At 36.8% G+C, this 21764-nt stretch overlaps 1 protein-coding gene across 2 annotated transcripts in view; it reads right to left on the bottom strand.

The window, feature by feature from the left end:
• PREX2 (phosphatidylinositol-3,4,5-trisphosphate dependent Rac exchange factor 2) overlaps positions 1-21764 on the bottom strand; it is a 173764-nt gene that overhangs the window by 36474 nt on the left and 115526 nt on the right. For both annotated transcript variants that reach the window (XM_042036246.1, XM_042036247.1), the window contains exons 32-36: positions 18171-18212; positions 15387-15604; positions 12641-12743; positions 10968-11111; positions 6833-6947 (exon numbers count right to left, since the gene is read on the bottom strand). In XM_042036246.1, coding sequence (XP_041892180.1) covers positions 6833-6947; positions 10968-11111; positions 12641-12743; positions 15387-15604; positions 18171-18212 — 622 coding nt within the window. The remainder of the gene's footprint in view (positions 1-6832; positions 6948-10967; positions 11112-12640; positions 12744-15386; positions 15605-18170; positions 18213-21764) is intronic.

The following is a 21764-nucleotide window of genomic DNA, read 5'->3' as shown; positions in this document are numbered from 1 at the left end:
TAAATTTCAGCCATCTGGTAATATCTTTTAGACCAACCAGACAAATTTAATTTACCTTTCCCAGGATCTCTCTATTCTCTCTCTGGTCTTGCTTCACTTAGATGCAATGAATCTTAATTTCTGTTCTATCTAAAATAATTTTCACTAAGTTCATCAGGAAAAAAACTTAGCTATTATTTCCTTGTGATATCCTTCAGAGTGAATGCCTGATTTTCAATTTCTCCTTCATAAAAGCTCTGCATTTAGAGAGAGTTATGCCACAAATTTCTAGACATTTGGAACCACATCTTAAAAATCTAAGAGTCATTAGGTTTCCAATGTTTATAGTCATACAAAATACATGATAAATCTGTCTATGTAGTATTGCAGTCCAGCTTTAGTGCTGCTGTTTTGAACACAAAGCTGTGTATCAAATAGGCAGTACCGAATACAGGAGAACAGTTTTTCCACCTGATTTAGAAATATCTCACTGTAACAATAAGAAAATCTTATCACAGAATCACTCCCTGAAACCCATAACTCTCCTCACATCACTTTTCTGAATTTGATGGCAATGACAAAAACTGTTAGTTGCTCATTAATGCTCACTGAAGTGAGCAGACATGAAGGAAAGACTCATCACAGGACAAGAGTGGCACATGGACAAACAAAATAAACTTCTTGACCACATGAGCATTTGCTTTGGAAAAGCTTTCCACTGGAAACAGTGGGGCAAGGAATCTGTCAGATTTAAGGTGGATTTTAATGTATTTACTACAGGAATTGATATACAACCTGGTCTTTTTGCTAATGCAGGTATTGCCTTGAGGCTTTATCATGTTGTTTCCGAGACAAACCAGTTCTTTCTTTCATAGTAATTAACTACCTTTAAGTGGATAGGTCCTTTATGTCATTGTAACTCATTTATAGCAAAGTAACTATAAGAGAATTTTAGTTCAGCCTGAAGCCATGAGTGCCATCACATCTATTTTCTGCCTTGACTAAATTATACAGGATACAGCAAACCTCATCCTGCCAAGAAGCCTGCAGCTTGAGAGGCTGTTGTGCGTGTATATGTGCGTGTATAAATAAAAAAGATGTTACATTCCTCAGACAGATTTTCTTACATGTTTGCATGTTCTAGGGGCAGAAATAGTTTTCTTATCTTTCTGAAAATTAAAAGAAACAAGAAAACCCAACAACACGAAAACCTCATGAATTGTAACATCCCTGAATAAAGAATTTAATTAAATATGCCATTGCTCTGTGGAGAACTACTTATGACATAAAATAAATACAGGAGGCTTCAGACAGAGAAATTGTTTGAAGTTACATTGTAAATGAAACTCTTTAAAATGACAAATATTACGTTCAGTGTAATCAGATGTTCAATATAATGAGGGTAGTTAGCTAAATCATTTGTCATTAGATTCACTGATTGTAATTGCTTCCTTAGCATAACAGACTTGCATTTACCTCCTAAAATGATATCCAAGAAAGCAACAACATAGGGAGAAAAACCCAACAAAAACCCAAGAAAACTCAAAAAAATCCACAATTTTTTCCCCCTTTACTGCTTGCTTTAATTTTTCTTCTATTATAGCTGTACAACAGGCTACAGAAGTAGCTGCCAATAACCCTGGACACAGCTGACTTCAAAGAATAGTTCCAAATCACACAGAATGGTAGGCAGGAAGGAAGGAACATTTTTTCCAGACTTTCATTCTCTATTGATGTACAGGCAAGTTAATTACTACACAGTGGTAATTAGCACCCACACCAGTTATGGGGACGTACAGCAACCCTCAGCTGTCTTTCCCACAGCATGATCCTATCTTTGGAGGAAAGAACTGGGTCATCACGTAATCAGGGGTGTCACAAGAAAGTGCCATGCTGAGGATAAGAGAAAATTAATGGAAAAGCAGAGCTCTCCTGACCTCATCTTCATCTATTATTTTTCTCATTTCCTCTGTACATTCCCAGTCCTAGACACCATAACATCAGAAAACAAATTTTAAAGGTGTTTAGATGTCTAAATGCAAGCACAGCTTCCTGCAGAAGCATTAAAAATGCTCACGTATCTAAAAGCCATTGATTTCTCTAATTTCTTATTAGCTAAATATTATCTGCTCAGACAGTTTTGGAATCCAAGCACATATATTGATGTGCAGTTTTCAGCACCTATAGACCACCACAGTTTGCTCTTGCAGTCAACAATGAAAGCAAAGCACACTGCAGAGACACAGAAGCTGGAAGCAGGCTTGGTACAGCCGCAGCCCTGCACCCTGCTGAATGACCTGTGCCCTGAACATCCTCTCTGCCTTTGTGATACATCCCTTATATGCCCAGACACATCCAGGAAAAAACCTCTTAAAGCACAGATGTGCCTGAACTTTTCTGATTAAGCAGCTACCCAGAAGCACCTGTAGAAAACTGCATTTTAACAGAATGTCATAGGAGGGACACAGCTTTTACCCAGAACGAGAATTCACACTACAAAAAAAAAAAAACACCCCCACCAGCACCGGGAAAAAAAAAAAAAAAGAAAAAAAAAAGAAAAAAAAAAAAAGTTAATCTGATAAAGTGTTAAATAACAGGAAGCCTGAAAGAGAAAGCTTCCTATTGCACACTCCAAGTCCCATCCTGGGCCAGCAAGTCCAAACCTCTGATGACTTGGACAAACATTACAGAAATTTTCATTCCTACGCTAAAAGCCCATTTTTAAGAATGGCTTACTTTTTGCAGGAAGCTAACCCCGAACCCTACTTCTGTAAGGATAAAAACTGTTCTTGTATCCAACTAAATATTTTACTTTGAAGTCACTGTTCAGTCCAAAGATTGGCTGAGTTGTGGCCATGCAGCTAACCTGTCTGTCAGGGTCTGTCCCAGCTTCCAGCAGGCTTGCATCACAACCAATCTGACCATCACAGCAAGGACCATAAGATTTATTTCTATGCAATAGAGTAATAGCTAGCATATTGAACCTTACTGCAGGAAATAGACCTTTACCACCTATAAAGACCATATTCAAAGGACAGAATGTATTTTAAATAAACAATTCTTAAATTGCAATTTCCAAGCATTACTGCTTTAAGTTTACCCTCATGTTTTTACAATTACATGACTCAAGACTTTGAAGATAGTACTTAAATCACCCAAGCAGTCTGAGTAAATACAGGGCATTTGTGAGATTTTGTTATTACTATCATCATTTGTAGTAGTTATGGATTTGAACACCATTGTGCCCTGCACTGTTGAAACAAAATAATGTCTGGTATCTGTAACAGCAAAAGCACTGGTTCAGGATGAAAAAAGCCTGGTTGAAAGTCAAGGAGTACCAAAGGAGGAAGATAAGGACAAGTGGGAGGAGGAATGAGAATGCAGAAAGGGCTCACTTAACACTAACCTCCATAGAGGTCAAATACATAGGTTCTTTTTAGTCCACTTCTAAATTAGAAGACAACTGCTGAGCTATCAAACACATAGTAATAAAGATTTTGAAAATCTCTGCTGACCTAATTACTTTCACTTGGATGTACTGAATGTTTCTCATTAGCAAACAATTTGATCAGGTTCAATTTACATTGCTAGCAACTACTAGCACCAGCTCAGTTCTCAAACAGAATTTGAACATAACTTTATTTTCCTTATCAGCATCACAGAAACAGAATTGGTGAACTATAAATGTAAGTGCAATTCAAAAAAAAATCCAGCATGATTAAGAATATTTGTGGGTTAGATGCTGAAAATTTCTCAGCAGATTCAGAAATTTCATAAACTACGTATTGGTTTTTTTGTTGGTTTTCTTTAAATAACATCTTTATTTCAATAATTCACTTCCTACATACTGCTGTTGTAAATGATGTTGCCTCAGGAATTGTAGAACTCAACTTGAGCTGATCTTAGAATAAAAGTTCCCTTACATTACTAATAAGATTCAAATAGCTAGGGTTAAGTCCATTACAGAGGATGGAGGGACATTTCCTCCATTCCACATAAGCATGAAATTCTATAACCAATTTTCAACTTTCATGCATTCTCATAAAAATGATAATTTTATCAATGACTATTTCATAGCTGAGATAGTATTTGCAAAAGCCCCAAAGCAAGAACCATGAATGACAGAAGATCTTATGATGCTGAAATCAGTCTCAAGGACAGTTTTGCACCTGGATTTATTGCATCAGTTCTGATACTGTGGAAAAGCTGGTCAGAGTTCCATAATTATGAATGACCTCTGCAATAAAATCAAAGGTTCAAGGTCTGCAATAAAAGCAAAGGTACATCTTCTTGACTTATAGCTATCCTTCCTGAAATCCACAAAAAATTTCCTAATGTATCTTCTAATTCATTCAAATAAATAGTCTGCAAATTAATTCTTTTAAACCACACATCAGGATGAGATTCGCCACCCAAAAATATTATATGTACTCAAACTTTAACAAGACTTTATTACAACAAATTAAGAGGTAGCTGAGCAAAGGTAGTACTCATTTTTTTAATTTACTCTTCTGCTTGGGTACACACCAAGCTGGGCCAACAACTCTGTTTGTAAATGGGACCATACACAACCAAGGGGTCTCTTCTATTTCACATTATTATAGGAGCATTATTAACTCAATGCATCAGGAGTGAGAGAAGATGAAATTGTTTCCTGAGTTCTCATCAATGGATGCTTTGGGCTGCAGTGTCACTTCATTCCCATAGTCCCCATCCTCTTCTCTCACTATTTTTTCCATAGCTGCTGATCCTATTTGTTTTTGGCTGCTGTTGTGATGGAGAGATTATAAAATGGTCATCAGATGGTAATCTCACAAGCAAGGAACATGTCCCTTTTCTATGGAGAAAGAATGGCTATGGGGTTTTGTCTCAAATGACTTTTTTTATTACTGATTAAGAGGTGCTGCACAGAGGATTTCTTCCACGTGAAGCATTTTAGTAATATTGCACTTGAGTATGTTTCCGGGGAATATTCATATAATTTTTTTGTTCTTCTTTAGAGCAATTACCCAAATGTTAGTATCTTTTGCTGCTGTAGTTACTTCATTAGATACTCCTGGCCAAACACCTACACAGGCTAGCAAACAGCAGAACAAGAATGAAGCATCTGCTTTTCTGTTTTTCCCCTTCACATTTTGTCAGTTATTTCCTGAAGCTGTTTTTGCTGCACTTAAGAAATGGGTAAAGTTCACCAGAAAGCAAACAAATAAATTACTGAATGTTCTAGTCAGACATTAGAGAGCTGAAAAAAACAATAGAATTTTTCCTGTTCTTCTGACTTGCCAGAGATACCTATGGTAGTTTTTGTTAATGATAACTTTTTCATAGTAACTTCTTGCAAAACTAGGCTGGAGCTTAGCAACTCAACAGAGCTGTGAGTCACAACACTGTAAAGAGGAATGCCCCTCATTATAGCTACAGAATGAATGGAGGACCTAACACATGAGGTAAGCAAGATCAAGGAACACTAGAGCATAGAGTCAGGAAGAATTTATTTTAAGGATTTTCATGGGAGGTTAAATTGGTCCTATTCATAGGAAAAAAACAACACAAAAAGTCTTGCCTGGTCTAACTGATAGAATCTCTTTCTGACATTACCTGACTTCATCTAGGCCAAATACTGGCATGACCAAAGTTCCCTGTAAAACTGATTTACAACATAAGCCTTTTCACATAAATACTCAGGAGGCACCTTTTTCCCCAAGTAAGAAGTGCAAATGTAAGAAGGTGGAAAACAGACTAAATAAATACATTTGTCATTGACATACAAGTGCACTGAGATGTCACACAAAAAAATTAAATATATCATATTCACTTAATAAAATTGGCTTTAAAATCACTTTTGCTATAGCAATACTTAGATTAAAACAGAATCTAGAAATCCCACTCCTTAAATAACAAATTAGAGAAATAGTTTTGCAAGATCCATGAAGAAAATCTTCCAGAAAGAGGACCAACAGGTGAAGGAGTTGCAGTAAGACCCTCATTTATCTTCTTCCCCCTTCCCCACTTTCCTTGAGTTTTCTTAACTCCTGTTCCACTGTCCTTGAGTTTTTTTAACTCCTGTTCTCTGCTGCTTTTATAAACTGCCTAATCCTTCTAGTGAAATGATAGCATTTCCATCTGATTAAAGAATTTTAGAAGTGAATACATGTGATTTTACCACAGTCCTTTGCACTCTTCAACTCACGTGGCAAGTAAGAATACTCAAACAGGTGTTTTTCACAGACACAGTAAGACACAAGAGTGATCTATGTACCCATTTTCCTTACTTTACTTCATAACTAATAGATTATTTTGTGTAATAGAAATTCTGTCTTTATGTGCAACTCCTTAATGAAATATTTAACAAAATACACAGCTGCGTAATTTCTACATATACTGGCAAGTATGCACTCTGTAATCCATAGCCAATGCTGATGCAGGTATCCAAATATGTTTGTATTCCCATTAGTATGGTGGGGTGTGGGGTGAAAGAGCTGGAAAAGAACATTATTTTTCAAGTTCTATTCTGTAGAAATTAGGTAAATATGGTCTGTAAAATCAGATCATAATGTGTAGCAATTCTGATACTCCTCCTGTGATCAAGTAGAGATTCCCTTTTTTCTATGCGTTAGTACAACAACCTGGAGGCAATTACAGCTAAAGCTTTCAGGAGAAAACAATTTCCTAAAAAGTAACTTAACAGTTTAGAAATCAGAAAAGTCAGAATTACGAATCTTGGACCTTATTCAATCATGAACCAAAATCAAACCACCATATAACACATTTCAGTTTAAAGATGTGTCACAGAAACTGAATTGAAAAGCAGAACTTGGTAAGCTAATTTCAGGAATGTTGGTTTATTACCCACCGTAGTTTCTGGTTATACTGCTTGACCTTTTCTAGTGAGGCAGCATTAATCTGAGCTTGAAATTCTTCCACTGAGACACTGTCTCTGTAATAATATCCTTCCATGCTCTCCAATGCTGTGAAAAGAGAAAGGAGAATGGAAAAGAGAAAGATCAGTATTAAACATTTAGTAATTGCCTTCTTTGTAGTTTTGTTCACACACAAGTGAATTACTCTTTAACCTTGAGGCCGTGACCCTACTGTGAATTGCTGAGCTGTTTCCATATGTCATCAAATTCGTACAGATCTCTCTTTAAGATTTCATTTACAAGAAAAATTTTATTTCTTGCCCTGTGGAAAATATAAAGGAGAGAACTAATGTGAGTTCCTTTTCTCTAATTAAAGTATTCCTGCCTTGTGAATGCAAATGTGGGTTTTAATTCTGATATATCCTGGAAGAAAACAGTAGAATGAGCTGGGGTAGAGGAAATAAAGGATCAATGTAACAGCTACTTTCACAGAGGGAGACCTAATAACTTTTCAAGAAGCCTCATTTTGGGAGATGTGGAGCACCTTACTTAGAGGTTCCTCTAGTTATACCCACTGATAATGTAAGTACCTTCTTCTACATCAAGTAAAGCAAATTTCACTGGATCTCTGAAAATGACCTAGAAGTTCCTTTTCAAGGATCAGGTAAGTGAAGTCAAATACTTGTCTGTGGTGTGTCCACCTTTGCTGTATTCATTTCACCAAACCAAGGATGAATATTGCTACAAGAACTCAGAAACCAAACAAAAACTTAAGGGATTCTTATGAAAATTTGGACTGGAAATATAAAGATCTTCACATTAAGAGGTCAACCACATTATAACATAAACCCCAATTTTTGGTGAAATAAGATTTTTTGTGGAGAAGCAAGAAAGACTTTACAATTAGGAACACTGCCACTTTAGTAATCCAAACACATTCTAAGAATTCATCACCTCATCAGAAAATGCAAGCCATAAGCAGAGTTTTCATGGAAACATGCTGCCGCCTTACAGCTTCAGCTGCACACAGAATATTAATTCTGCTTGTACTGCTTAATATGACCAGTTAATAAATAATTCATCCATTGTGAAAGAACATGCAAATTGCACTCCCCTTCTGTGCTTTCACAGTTTGTACTTCTACTTCTGTGTGAAAAATATTAAGTTTCAACAGTCAGAATTAATTCTTCTTTGGTTCTAAGTCACACAAGAAAGCTCAGACAAAAATATCCACTGAACTCCATTCACAACAGCATGTTAACACAAACAGAATTGATAATCCCTACTGTTTATTCTGCTGGCATGAAGTTGGTTTTATCCAATTAGAGTATCCAACCAGGAAACTCGGTCATCTGTGAGGACTGGGAGGAGCACGCAGTTCTGCCTCTGTGGGGCCATGCTCACAGGTGCAGGCAGGGACTCGCATGCTGTGTGCTTTGTCCCTGTCCTCTCTGAAGGGTTTAACATTTTTCTACCCAATATATTAGAAAGTTCTTTTGTAAGGAAGCTTTCCTTACAAACATGTCTTCTATGGTATTCTTTGATCCAAGATAGGATATTATGGTCTGAAGACATAGAATAACTGATTGGGAAAGCAACCTGGAAGAGAGGGTAGACTCAAATGGTAGTAGCTAATGGACATGGTTTGCCCAGGGGCCCACTACAAGCAGAGCATCACAGGTATCTCTACTGTTCAGTGTGTTTATCACTAATATGCAGGAGGTAAGACAGGTTTTCAGCTAATACCAAACTGGGACAAGCAGTGGATACACCCAAGTGCAGGGCCACATAAAGAGCCAGGCTCTTCACAACAGTACAAGCTGGCATAACAAGACTACCAACATAAATTGAAACAAGACACGTTTCATCTCAACAGAAAGAAAAACTTTGTCCTTTTTCACCTTTAGGGCAGTTAAACAGAGTAACAGGCTACCCAAGAGGTTGCACAGTTTCTGTCCCTGGGTGCTTGCAAGGTCCTACTTTTTAGACACCCAAGCAACCTGATTTCATGTCACAGATGTTGCTGCTAGGAGTGGGAAGTTGGAATAGAGATCTCCTGAGGTCCCCCCCAATTGGAATTATTCTAAGACTCTATGAAAAACTAAAAAAAATTTTAAAACATACATAATTAAGATACTAAGTAGCAATTTTTTAAAAACAGAATTTTAATTTTAAATAGTGTCATTAAATTCATGGCCGAGATCTTAAGCCTAATGTCGGAGATAGAGAAATCTAAATGCCAATAGCAGTATCTTAACATCCTCAGCCACAGTCCTGCAAACCAGCTTCCTTTTGAATGCATACACACTTGGGTATGTGGTTGAACAAAACTGGTTTTCACAAATGGAGGGATAGATAATGTAGCCTGGGCAAACAACAAAAAAACTTCAAAAAAATTTTAGTGCCAATCCTGTAAACATGTATACTTACAATTTTAGGCATGGAGCTATGCCACTCAGAATAGAGAAACACAGAGATAAACAGACTGATGTGCACTGACCCATGCCTTGACAAAGTATTCCAAAACCGTGATTTTCTAAATGTTCCATTTGAAAATATCATAAGCCATTGTATTTTAGGCAGGAAACGATTTACCTATGCTTAGATTCGGGAGCAAAAATTCACTTCATGGAGAAACTTAAATAAGATTTCTACATTCGTAGCTAATAAATTTCAGTTAGAGATGGGAATCTACTGAGTTAGTTTGATGGCAGCTCAGCCAAACCTCACTGGAAAGAAGTAAAAAGTAGAATCCCAATCCACTCATTAATGAAGTAAAAACCCCTTAAAATAATGATTTAAACACTAGGATTTAAATTCTTATCCAGGACTTCTTATTCTTGGAGTCCAATGGACTATTTTAGAGGACGATCCTTGAAAATTGAAGAAATTTGATAAGATAAAGAAAGAAGAAAGTTTCCATTCTACTGAAAAATATTAAGCGGATGTAAATGCTTGAATGGATCCTTGCCCTTTTCCTTCAGCTGACTACAAAGATGCTTATCTTAAGAATCAAATATTTTGGACTTTTGGAAACAGAAGTGGAAAAAATTTTCCAAAATAAATCCCGTAGCACACCAAATGCCCTCCTCAATCTCAAAAAAATAGTATTTCCAGGAATTCAGCTGAACCAAGGTACTTTCTGTTCTCTCAAGCGCTTCTTTTGTCTATTGTACTGAAACATGCCTCCTGCTTAGTGTTCTTATTTTTCCCTATGACTCAAATCAATCTGTTCAAAAGAAATCCTCTGAAGTCTTTATTAGTTTGCTTAAAAATCAGACTTCAAGGACCTTATTTTTTATAAAAATTGTGTGCTTTACCTTTATAGTAAGTTCAGCTATTTATTTATGTTTCTGTGCCCTATTTCCTTTTACATTCTCCTGGTCTATCAAAGACCAAGCTCCCCTCTAAAACTTCATTTGTATGCCTGGCTTCTGACTATTCCACACAGACCCTGGAAGCCTTTCACAAGGTATGGAGTATTTTCAGCTCCCTGTGAAATCAAAGGCGGCTCAAGGCAATCAGCAGCTCACATTCACCATTTCATCACGCTCCTGATGACTGTAATGACACTGCAGCTAATGCAGACTGCCTGTAATTCATGAACAGTCTGAGCATCAGCGCCACCGTTCCTCACTTTGTAATGTTTGCAGAGCAATAACCACATAAGTCTGAAAATGTTATTTAACTCTTCATAACATTTTCAAGAGACAGAATTCTCAGGGGATAACAATTTAGTCCTCAAATATGAAGTAATGAGAAACGATTACGATAGCATTTGAAAAGCAAAATGCCATTAAGGGCAAATTGCATGGTCTGACTATTGTCCATTAATGTCTAAAAAGAACAAAAATGAAGATTCACTCTTTGCTGTTGGAATCCTGTAACTGGCATAAACTTAGAAATTTATACCCATGCCTCTATTTTTTATTAGAGACATCATAATTTCTTCAATTTACATTTTAATTCAAAGTTCTCAATAAATGCCCACATTAAACAATACTTAAATATAGGCATTGTACCCTTAAAGCTACAGACTATTTAAATCAGAGTAAATAAGTGGGAGTTTAAAGGGAGTTAGCTATGATGTGAAAAAAGCAGAGCAGGGGGAATTTAGCCTCAAGTTACCTTGTGAAAAAAGTACTGGATGGATTTTAAATCCTCCTCCATTCTTCAGCCTTTGTGGAAGCTGTTCAAAATGGTAGCCATCAAGGTAGAAGTAAACCTTCAGTGTTTGCCGGCTTCCTTCTGCTTGGTATGTGATTGGTAAATCTAAAAATACAGTCAATGTTACAATTTGATTGTAAACAACAACACGTTCTTTTCCAGAAACTCTTGCACCCAAAATTCATGCAGTTAGATAAAACAATCACTGCAGACACACTATTCAGTATTTTTCATTACACATTGTTTCCACAGATAAGCCTCCAAGTTGAAAACAGTAACAACAAGACACAGTGACTTGCATTAGTATTATTATTACATAGGGGTTTTTACTATCTGCATAAATTACATTGTACCTAAATGGTAAAGATTCCAAAGGAACATTTTTCACTACTTATGGTAATAAGAAAAAGACTTCTTTTCTCTTATTAATTATGCAGAATCATAACTGAAAAAATAATTTTCTAGCTCTTGACTACTGTAAGCATCGTCAGTGACTGTGGTGGCAGCATTTATACCAAAAGAAAATGCAGAATTCATTACAATCCTTGAACACGCGGACTTCCTGTTTATTAGCACAGACACCTCAGTTGAAAGCTCCTGCAATATGAACAGTTCATGACATAGGTACAGCATTAACTCCCCATTAGGAGGCCCTCCTGTAACTGCATTTCCATGGTGTTACCCAGTGTAGCAGGGCTTCTTTTTAAAACACTCTGAGCAGGGGCCTTACTTGAACCAAACCAAAATAACTACAGCCTTACACAAGCTAAATCCTACCTATCAGCCCTGTGCTACTGAATTCTCCCAAGCACAGGCAGCTTTGTGGAGTAGCTTTGTGTCTTCTGGTTTTGGTTATTGCAGAAGTTGTCTCCCGTGTGGTCTTAATCCAGCAAAGGAATTGTTTCAGAAGGGCTTGATGTGAAGCAGACATGCTTTCCTCCCTTCCCAGGGGACTTACGAGACAGGAAAAAAATGAGGCCTTTTTGCTCACTAAACAAAGTTCACTTCAGGAAAATATCTACTGGCTGAACACATATTAATAAAGGAATGGCTGAAAATGAGCAAAGGGTATGAACAGCAGACCACAAAGACAGTCCTTTCTTGCTGAGTTGGGCGAGTTTTGGGAGGAAGGGTTCAGGACCCTGACAATCTGCAGCAGCAGGTCTCAGAGCAAGCTTCTTGCCCACTTTAAAGCCATCCTCATAGCGTCTGCCATGCCCTTTCAACAAACTCTTCAAAGAGTTATTTATTTTTCACACGACAAAATGAAATGGGGTTTATGCTTCTCCATCTCATATCGGTGCATTTCTCTACCAAGACCTTCAAGCTATTTTTACACGTTTCTTCAATAACAGCTGGGTCTTTCAGGGACTTTCCTGATGCAGTCACATACTCCCAATGGAAAGTTCAGCTAAGCAAACAATTTTGCCCCCAAGGTTACCGACATTGTCAGATAATGATCCTGCATTGTCACCAGTGATACCTCTATTTTAGGACATCTAAGAATATCAGGAGAGCTATACATTAACTTAGTCTCCATAATTCCAAATTATGCAAGATTTCCCTGTGGGAGGTGATGTTCTAGGAATAAAAAATGTTACAAAACCAGTAAAGCCCAGATATTAATTACTCACTTGCAACTAGTGGTTCTGGCTCTGATTGTCTGAAATAGAAAGTAACTTTTTCCAAGTCAAACAATGCAACCAATGTATCTTCTAGCATAGCTTGCTCATCAGCCTAAAAAAGGCAAAATAAAAATTGGAAAGGTCATTTCAGCCAGATGTTTTCCCTACCAGAAATAATACAAGAGAGCAGGACATAAAATTAACTACAGAATGTTGCACAACATTTCACTGCTGCAGTGCATAACCTATTTAACTCCTAGATGAGGTAAATATCTTCATTTCTATTGGCACTTTCCCTTTCATTACTAGTTAAAGATTATCAAAATTCATGTTATCACTTCACACAGTAAATTAACAGGTAATTTATAGCTACCATTATTTCTCATGTCTTTTAATCAAATAATTCTGTCATTATTCTGTAAGACACGAGTTTAGCACCTTGTCTAGCTCATAAAGCAACAGAAGGGAAATGTGAAAACTATATTCTTCTTTTTAGCAATTTTCTTCTAAAAATTCCATACCTTTAGAACTTCACTTACGAGCAACATATAACAATTTATTGTGTCCACTCTAAGCACCAATAATTGAACCAGAAGCTCAGAGAAAGTACAGCTCAGGGTGACTTGCACCTTCAACTACGAAACTCTAGACACAAATCAAGTACATAGATGTGCCAATAGTCTGATTTTCACCTACAGCTCACTTTGTGTGCCCCTGAGCTAAAGAGATAGTTAAAGAGATCCAGGATTTCTCAAGACACTTAAGTGAATCTTTAAAAAGGAAAATAGTAATCTAAAATTATGGTTGAGTTAGATATGCAGAGCAATTACAGCCAAAATCAATAATCACTTAAAGTAATTCTATTCTTTACAAAGCCCTCGCCTGGCACTTTAGATTAGCAAGAGCCAAAAGGAAATCTGAGGCATGTATTTTTCCCCCCTCTAAGAACTGAAACAGTAGGATGGCAAAGAATAATAAAGAGCTGCCCATAAATTGACCATAAACTATACTTCACAGAATGATAGAACAGAACAAAAAAACCCCATGATTTTCCCTGATCTATATGGTGAAATAGCATCCCCCCTTGTACTTATGAAAAAGCAAATCTGCCAGAAATATCTTGTCTCCTGGTTCAATTCATAAAGTCTATGGACAGAGTGATTTTGTCAGCAGAATAGTCTGAATACCATAGAGCAGAGTGGGAAACCCTTGCACAACTGCTCATTCTTTACTGAACTCTGGCCATAATGAGTGTAACTTCCTTCAAATATCCTTGTTTAAAATAACATGGATCATTTGTAAGCCAAATAGTGCTGAGAAGGTATTGAAAAAGCTGCCTTTAAATACATTTCCCTTGGTTAAGAACTTTTAGACAGAAAAGACTGAACTTTATTTTCAATTGGACAACGCATACTGCTGATATCTGATAATGTGGAAATAGGTACGTAGCACACATTTTCACTACAAAGGAAATCACTACAATCTTGAAAGAAAATATATAATTATTCAGTGCTGTAAAGACAACAGTTGCTTTGTGATAACATGACCACAAAGCACATGGAAAAACATAAGGCAGGCACCAATGGAACTAACTCTTGTACTCTAAGTATTGTACCACCCAAACATGTTGGTGCTACACATTGTCAAAAAGCATTAAGACTGAGTCCAAGCTTTTGGATAGGCACTGGATAGTGCCTTCTTCACATGCTCCTCGTGTGGATAAAGAGTTCCCCTGTTTCTCTGAGGCCCTGATTTTATCTGTTTGTAAGCTGCACACACTGTCCTGACAGGCCCATGCAAACCCATGTACCTCAACTGCCTGTGAGGTAGTTGGTCACGCTGGCTTAAGGCAGTGCTCTCCAGCAATAGCACAGACTAAGACTTTATGATTGTAATTTAGAAATACATTTCTTTTTATTGGTTTCTTCTGCTTCTAAAGTTTCTTATGTCAACTTGTCAGCAACTTGCTGCTGAGACAGACAAGGAGAGGAAAGAACACCTCTGATACTAAGAACATCATCTGTTATTTACATGGAGTTTTATTTTTACTGAACAGCTCCAGAGGTAAAGACTGTCATGGAGCAGGCTATGCAGACTGTTTAACGGTTCCTCTGGTCAGCAGGAACCAGTCTAGTGTGAGAAGCATCTTAAATAGCTAAAGAAGCACTTTGGATAACTGAGGATTAAGGGACTACAAAGCCATGTCCCATTTTTAATTGTTTCTTAAGCCATGGCTCTTTGCCAAAGCCTTGTGAAGAAACAGGCGATTTCCAATTACTCTGAAAGGCTACAAGGATTTTCCATATGACAGGAGCAAAACAGACCAGCGTGTTTATTCCTTCAACTACTACAGACCTATAGTTTTTTAGGGGGAAGGGTGATAAAATTAACTAAACCAGGTGTTTTACTTATCGTGTATTGTTGCTTATTGCAAAATGAAGCTCTGGTTATCACCTAATACTATATTCAATCCCCGGGAACAGCTACAATAGCAATGGGGAGTCAAGGGTAAACTCACTATCTGCTAACTCCAAGCCAACAGAATACTTTATGGACAACATATTTCCCAAATCATAACCAAGCATTTCCCAAACCTGTAATTATCTGAATTGCACCTTTTCCAAACAGCAGGTAACTAAGTACCAAGCTAAGCGCAAAGGTCACAGGAAATCAGATTTACATCTAAGACTGTTTAATCACATCCCTGGTGGATGAAAAGTGGCTGCAACCAGGCATGACACATGAGGAGTCTTACCAGGTTTGGAGAGAGCAGGGACTGGAAATGAAGAAGAAGACCCGCACTGGCTATCTGCTCCAACCACCTTCTGCTGGCCTCCAGAGTCTCCATTTCATACTCTTTGTTGTTGTCAAACATCTGATTTAAAGCCACCATTAGCTGCTCTGAAAACGCGCAGACTGTGGCCACCAGGCTCTGACAGAAGACCATGTCTCGCCTCAGTTGTATCTCGCTATCTGTGATGTGCAAAAGCCAAAAGAGAAAAAGCAAAATTAAGCAGATTAGTTAACAGCAAAGAAATTAGTCTGGAATTTTTTTCTTTGTCTAAAACCCACGTCATTTTAATGTCAAGCAGATTAAAAGTTTACAGTCTAATGTTATCCCTAGTTAACAGTACTCCTCCAAATCCGGCATTTTCCTCTTTAAAATATTATGTTCTAATACTAAAATTACATATTTATACATAATTAAAATCTGGAATTTAAAGTATTTCTTCATAAACAATGTACATTTCTCTCATAGATTTTAATGTACATGCCAGAAATTCTATGTACTTTTGATGTCACAGGACAATGGATGCGAGTCAGATCTCTTTGCTGCAATGTGAGAGCAAGCTGGGCCCACAAAATTTACCTTCCACTAGAAAGCAAGGATAGTCAGAAGCTCTTAACATGACTGCGTCATCTGGTCGACTCCACAGCTACCAGCTGGGGAGGGCAGATGAAGACTGCTGGAAAGCACAATATTGCTCCCAGAACACTATCCAAATAAAATATATATGAATATGAATCTATAAAATAAGTACAGAACAGCATCACATATCCAGGAAACAGCAGAGATTTATGGTGTCAGGAAAGTCCACAACTGGTCTGTAGGTAGATGGCTATGGAACATTAGCAGCTCATTTAAATTAGGGACTAGCTAACCTGCCATTTTATTCTGAAGGGCACAAGCATTAGATTAGCTAAAGGTCAAAAGAATTAGAAAGGGAAACATATTCTCAAAAAAGAACAAAACTGTGACAATAAATATTCAGTGCTTCCTTCTTCTCTTTTCTAAAGGTCTTCAACTAATTTTATCATTATAAGCTGTTAAGCAAACATCAGTCACAATGGTACAGGTAGACTTAATCTTTCTCAGGGCAAGAGAAGCAGATCAGGTGATACAGAGGTCTTTCCAAAGCCTAAAATATTTGTCTTTGCTACTAGATTCCTCTGCCTCTAAGAGGCTTAGGTCTTTTTCCAACTTTTCTATGGAGCTGACAAGAATTTTGATGACTGGATATGTCAGCAGAAATTATTCGGTACTCACAGAGTTATTACCAAATTTTAAAATGTGCTTTTTTGGACTCCAAATATTTCTCAAAGTAACCTCATTCTGTCTATTTTCCTCTGAGATCTTCTTCAGTCTTCTCCTCAGCTATTGATAATAGTGAACACTCTTTTGCTATCATATCTATTCTATTTGCCAGTTTCTCAGAACCTTGGGAATATTTTCCATAAATGGTCAAATCACTATTATTTATGCACTGTGACTCAACGTGGGTTTTTTTTTTTTTTTTTGGACTATTCAAATCAACCTCTCTGTCTTTTTGAAGTTGTGCAAATCCAGTACAGACAGAATTTTCATCTCTAAAAACTACACGCATCTCCAGCTTCAAAAATCCCACTGGCTTCTCCATGGTCAAAAACTTTCCAGTGTTACAGCAGTGCTCAGGATTTAAGCCCAACACACATTGTTTCCTCACTTTGCTGAACTTTATCTCTTTCTCTCTAACAGCAGCTGACTTCCTCTGTATTTCCTGCTTCTGAAGCAGCCCTCTATTGTCTCAAACACATTTCTAAATCTCATTTAATACTACTTGAACATCAGATACTGAATACAAGAGCACTTTGGGGTCCATTTACAAAAACATTTTTATACAAAATAAACTAGAGAATATACCAACTTACAAAACAACATTAATAGGGAAAACTGCTTCTAAAAAATCAAGTCTAGGATATTTTCTCAACTCATTCCTTATTTTAGGATAACTGAGGAATTACCAAAAACTTTTCTAATATTTTGAAGAAATCTGACAAAAGAAAGGTTATATTCCCCTTTATAAAATTGTTCTTCTGTGTCATAACAAAAATAATGAAATAATGCATTCATGTAGTGCTGCAAGATTGTTAAAATAATGAGCTGCCTACTTGAACACATACAAACTGTAGGGAAACTTGTGCCATAGATACTATTTCTTAGATACCGATTCACTGACATTTATTTCGCAGACACATGCCCCTATTTCATGCCTTTGAAGCTGTATGCTATATGGCATGATAGTAGAATACAGAGAAAAATCAGAGTCCTTCCAGAAAGGAGGAATTTAAATATTCTCTAAAAAGAGATAACGGAAACACATGGGTTAAAATAGCAACATAAATCTGGAAGCAGATGGGAATAAAAAGAAAAACAGCAAGTAAGAAAACGCCCAAAGAAGGAAGGCAGCTGAGACACTGTGCAAAAGCTGAGTCTTTAGTACTTACTTCATCTGCCAAGATCTAGAGTAAATGACCAGCTAAGGTATTTTGCATTAAGAAAGAAAAAAAAAAAAAAAAGTGCAGTGTTTGTTAAAAATATCTGGAATTGTGTTCTTCAGGAATCCTTACTATAAACAGTGGGATGAAGTTGCGGATTATCAGGTTTTACCATATCTGAAGTTTTTCTCCTTAATGTAAACACAGTATTTCTGTTCAAAAGCAAAAATGATCTTAAACCATCCACATTCAGTTCTCTCCCTCCCAAAGCAAGCAAAATTACCTGTATATTCTAGAAGTGCCAAGAGTATTCGTGCCTTCACCTCTTAAAGAAAAAGAAGAAAATATTTTGAGGTCATGGTTAAAAGTGTTTTCATCAACATAATGCATTTGCAGTTTCTCATTTTATACCAGCTTAACTCCAACTTCTTGTAGGCAGTCCCGATTCATACCTACAAAACAACTCAACTCATACCTACAAAACAAGTCTCAACTTCAACTTTAATTGTACATACAACTTGATAAAAATTGATAATAATCAAAAGCACCATCACTGAAAAAGACACATGAAAAGGCAACTACTATCTCAGAGTACCTGTGTACCAGCTGGTCAGAGCAAGAATTCCAGTCTCAAAACTTTGAAAAACAAGACCAGCTTTCATTGATTCCCACACTACCCCAATTCTTTCTTCTACCTTTCTTGTACTCTTTTGTTCATACCGAAAAATCTCAAATTATCCTCATTTTAATGTAGGCCAAAGTATTTAGGCAAAACACAACAACATTTTCACTTTACTCCCAGCCTTCAGGGTTTTATTTTGCTTCAAAAATTTATTTTCATTTAACAATCTATGAAGTAAAAAAGTACGAATTTTTTTTTAAAATCTTAATTTACACTGGCAAGCATGTGGGTTTGTATCTCTTTACACTCCCCCCCCCCACCTTTTATGTTTTTCTTGGAGGGGGCTGCTTTCCAAAGGCTGCAAGGCAGGCTGAAGGAAATGCACTTCATGTACCAGAGCACAAATTTAAACGTGTTAACCAGTGCTGCAGGCACTGCAGGTTAAAAATCTCCCATAACCTTAGAGAGTGCCAAATATTTAGCACATCAGTTGTCCTACAGGTACTGCCTGGAGGAACACAACACTACTCCACATGCCTTCACATCTTTCCAAACCTTCTTTCACACCCCCAAGTTTCTCTGCAGTCCTATTCAAAGCCCTGCTCAGTGCCCAAGCAGAGCTGAAATTGGCTATATGAACAATATGATAATTTGATGTGTTTCCCCCTACACTGCTACTGCCACATTGTCTCAAATACAAACACCCAGACATTTTAAATTACTAATTATTCCTGAAAATTCCTGGTGCTAGGTCTTTGCCTTAGCCTTCTGTCTTTTGAAAAAAAAACCAAAACAACTTAGAGAGATTAGTAACTTGGCATCTTGGAGTCCAAACATAACTTGGTAAGTGAAAATACAGTGTAGGGAAATGCAGCTTTTCTCTGAATAACTTAGATACAACGAGGCTATTACTTGCAGCTTGTTTTACGTAAGATTTGTTGGATCTCTGAATTTAAAAGAATTTGAGGTATCTATAAATAATGATTTCCTGCTTATGGGGAAATCACAGGACACTGCAACTCTCTTTTATCACTGCTATAAGTATTTTCTGCTTCAAAATATACCCACAGGCAAAAGACTGTTTTTAGATTATTTGTCTACTTACCTGGGGTTAGATGTGAACCTTGGATGTCAATCACTTGCTTTTCAACAAATAAAAAATGCTATGGAAGTTCTCACTCCTTCTTGCTACATGTTGTATGGAAAAGAATAATTCCCTAGCAATTTCTCTTAGATTCTGATTTGTAATGCAAGATGCTTTCAGGTTCTTTTATTTTTAAACATTCTTTTGTACTTTATTAAAAAAAAACACGTTATTCTGCTATTCTGATATTTGTCATGAAAGGCTAGATTTTAGTTTTGTTTTGTTTTTCACATCTGAAAATATTTCAAAAAGACTGAGGTTTTGCACTGCATGGTTTATGATTTAAATTGACATACTTTTTTTATACCTTCAGTAACTGAAAGGCTCCTTCAGGCCTCACTCCTAATTTAAATTAAAATACATGCAAACTTTCTCAATTGCATCGTATGTCCTGTTTAAACTTAAAATTACAGTGCTAGAAGAACAACTGCAGTTCCTCATGTAGTTACATGACTAGCTGGCTAGAAATCTGGCTTTCTCCACAACATCTCTTCTTTTGATCAAAAATCTTACCTATTTTTCCTTTGGGAAAAAGCAACGACAGAAATGTCTCCTTCTCTTTGTTTACGCCCTTCTATTGTTGAGTCCCTTTCTTTCCATCCATCTCGTTCATTTTTCTGGTTCCTGCTCCAGTCTTTTCCTCCTGTGCTTTCTGATTCTCATGTTATATATCCCACACAGATTCACAATCACGTACCTACATTATTCTTCCTCTATTTGGTGGCTGTCCAACTCCTGCCCTGACTACTGCCCTCTCCACCAAAATCAGGTACTTCACTTTCAAAGATCTGCCTGTGCCAGCAACTTATCTTTAGCTTTACTGGGTTAACAATTTATTAGGCCCAGTCAATCCAAGAAGTAACTTCATTCTTTTCTTAATTACTTAGCTCCAGATAAATCCTCCTAGAACCTGCATACTACTTCAGAAAATTTCAATTCTAGCAACTAGATTAGCCTTCTAGGGCTGCCCTTTACCATAACCATTGGAATTTTTTCTTTAATGATCTGGTAAGGCAAATGAAATGAGACAAAGCAATCTCTGGCTATATTTCAATTTTACTGTCAAGGAAGGTTTGGTTATGTTTTTTTCTGGGGGTTTTTTTTTGTGTTTCTTTTTTAATCTGTGCAAAGCTTCATGGATTTTTTTAATAGTACTCCCAATTCCAACACTAATAAACAGAAAACTGACAGACCACAGCAGTCATCCTCAAGGCATTCTGAGTTTTCCCATTTCTTCATATTTATTAAACAAAGTAAATAAAAGTAATCTTAGTATCTAGGACTTAAAACATCTCATCTTTATGAGGCTGCCATGTCTCCTGCTTTAATGCACTAATCAATCTAATCTAACAGATTCTGCAATGCAACAGAACAATGAATAAAAAATTACAATATCCTGTGACACTTATAAAAAGAAAAATGAGTCATTTTTCAGTAAGGAGATGAATTTATTGTATTCATCCTTACTTTACCATTGAGCAATAAAGTTTAAGTATGTTTATAACAACTGGAGGTTTTAATTACACTTCCCCCCCCCTCCACAGTGAGTGAAGTTGAATCCGTGGTCTCCTTTGACTACTTCCTCTTAGAAGAGAAAAATATATCTGCTTTCCTCAATTACTGAAATACTGCCTTTCACTTAAAAAAACCCAGGAAGATTCTTCTAAAACCCCACAACATTTCTCAACTTGTTCCTGTAAGCCCAACTAAACAGTCATATTAGGTGGCGTCTTTTGGGTTTTTTCCTAAATCAGGTGAATAAGAGAAGAAATGGGGACATGACTCTCTGTACCATGTGTTAGGTTTTCAGCCATAAATAGCTCGGGGCAGTACTAGTGGTTCTCCTAGATATCCAGACCAGCTGTGAACACAGTGTATGATGGCAAGACAGGAAGGAAGAAACCAAGAAATGAAGATGCAAAGGCAAAATTTAGCTGTTAAAAACATTATTAACTCTGCTTCTTGTTCATCTGATTTCAGTAAAATCCAGCTGCTGGTTGCGTCTCAATACTGAGCTGAGTATAGTAAAAAATAATTTTTATATTACAGAGAGCCAGCAAGTCATTTGGACCTTGATGAACTCTCCCACAAAACTTTGAATAATCTCAGCT

This window comes from Corvus kubaryi, unplaced genomic scaffold (assembly GCF_017639235.1).
Source record: "Corvus kubaryi isolate FWS band 111438036 unplaced genomic scaffold, C.kubaryi_AGA036_p1.0 37385, whole genome shotgun sequence".
Classification (NCBI taxonomy): Eukaryota; Metazoa; Chordata; class Aves; order Passeriformes; family Corvidae; genus Corvus; species Corvus kubaryi.
The sequence above is the reverse complement of the archived record's forward strand: the minus strand, read 5'-3'. Positions and strand labels throughout refer to the sequence as shown.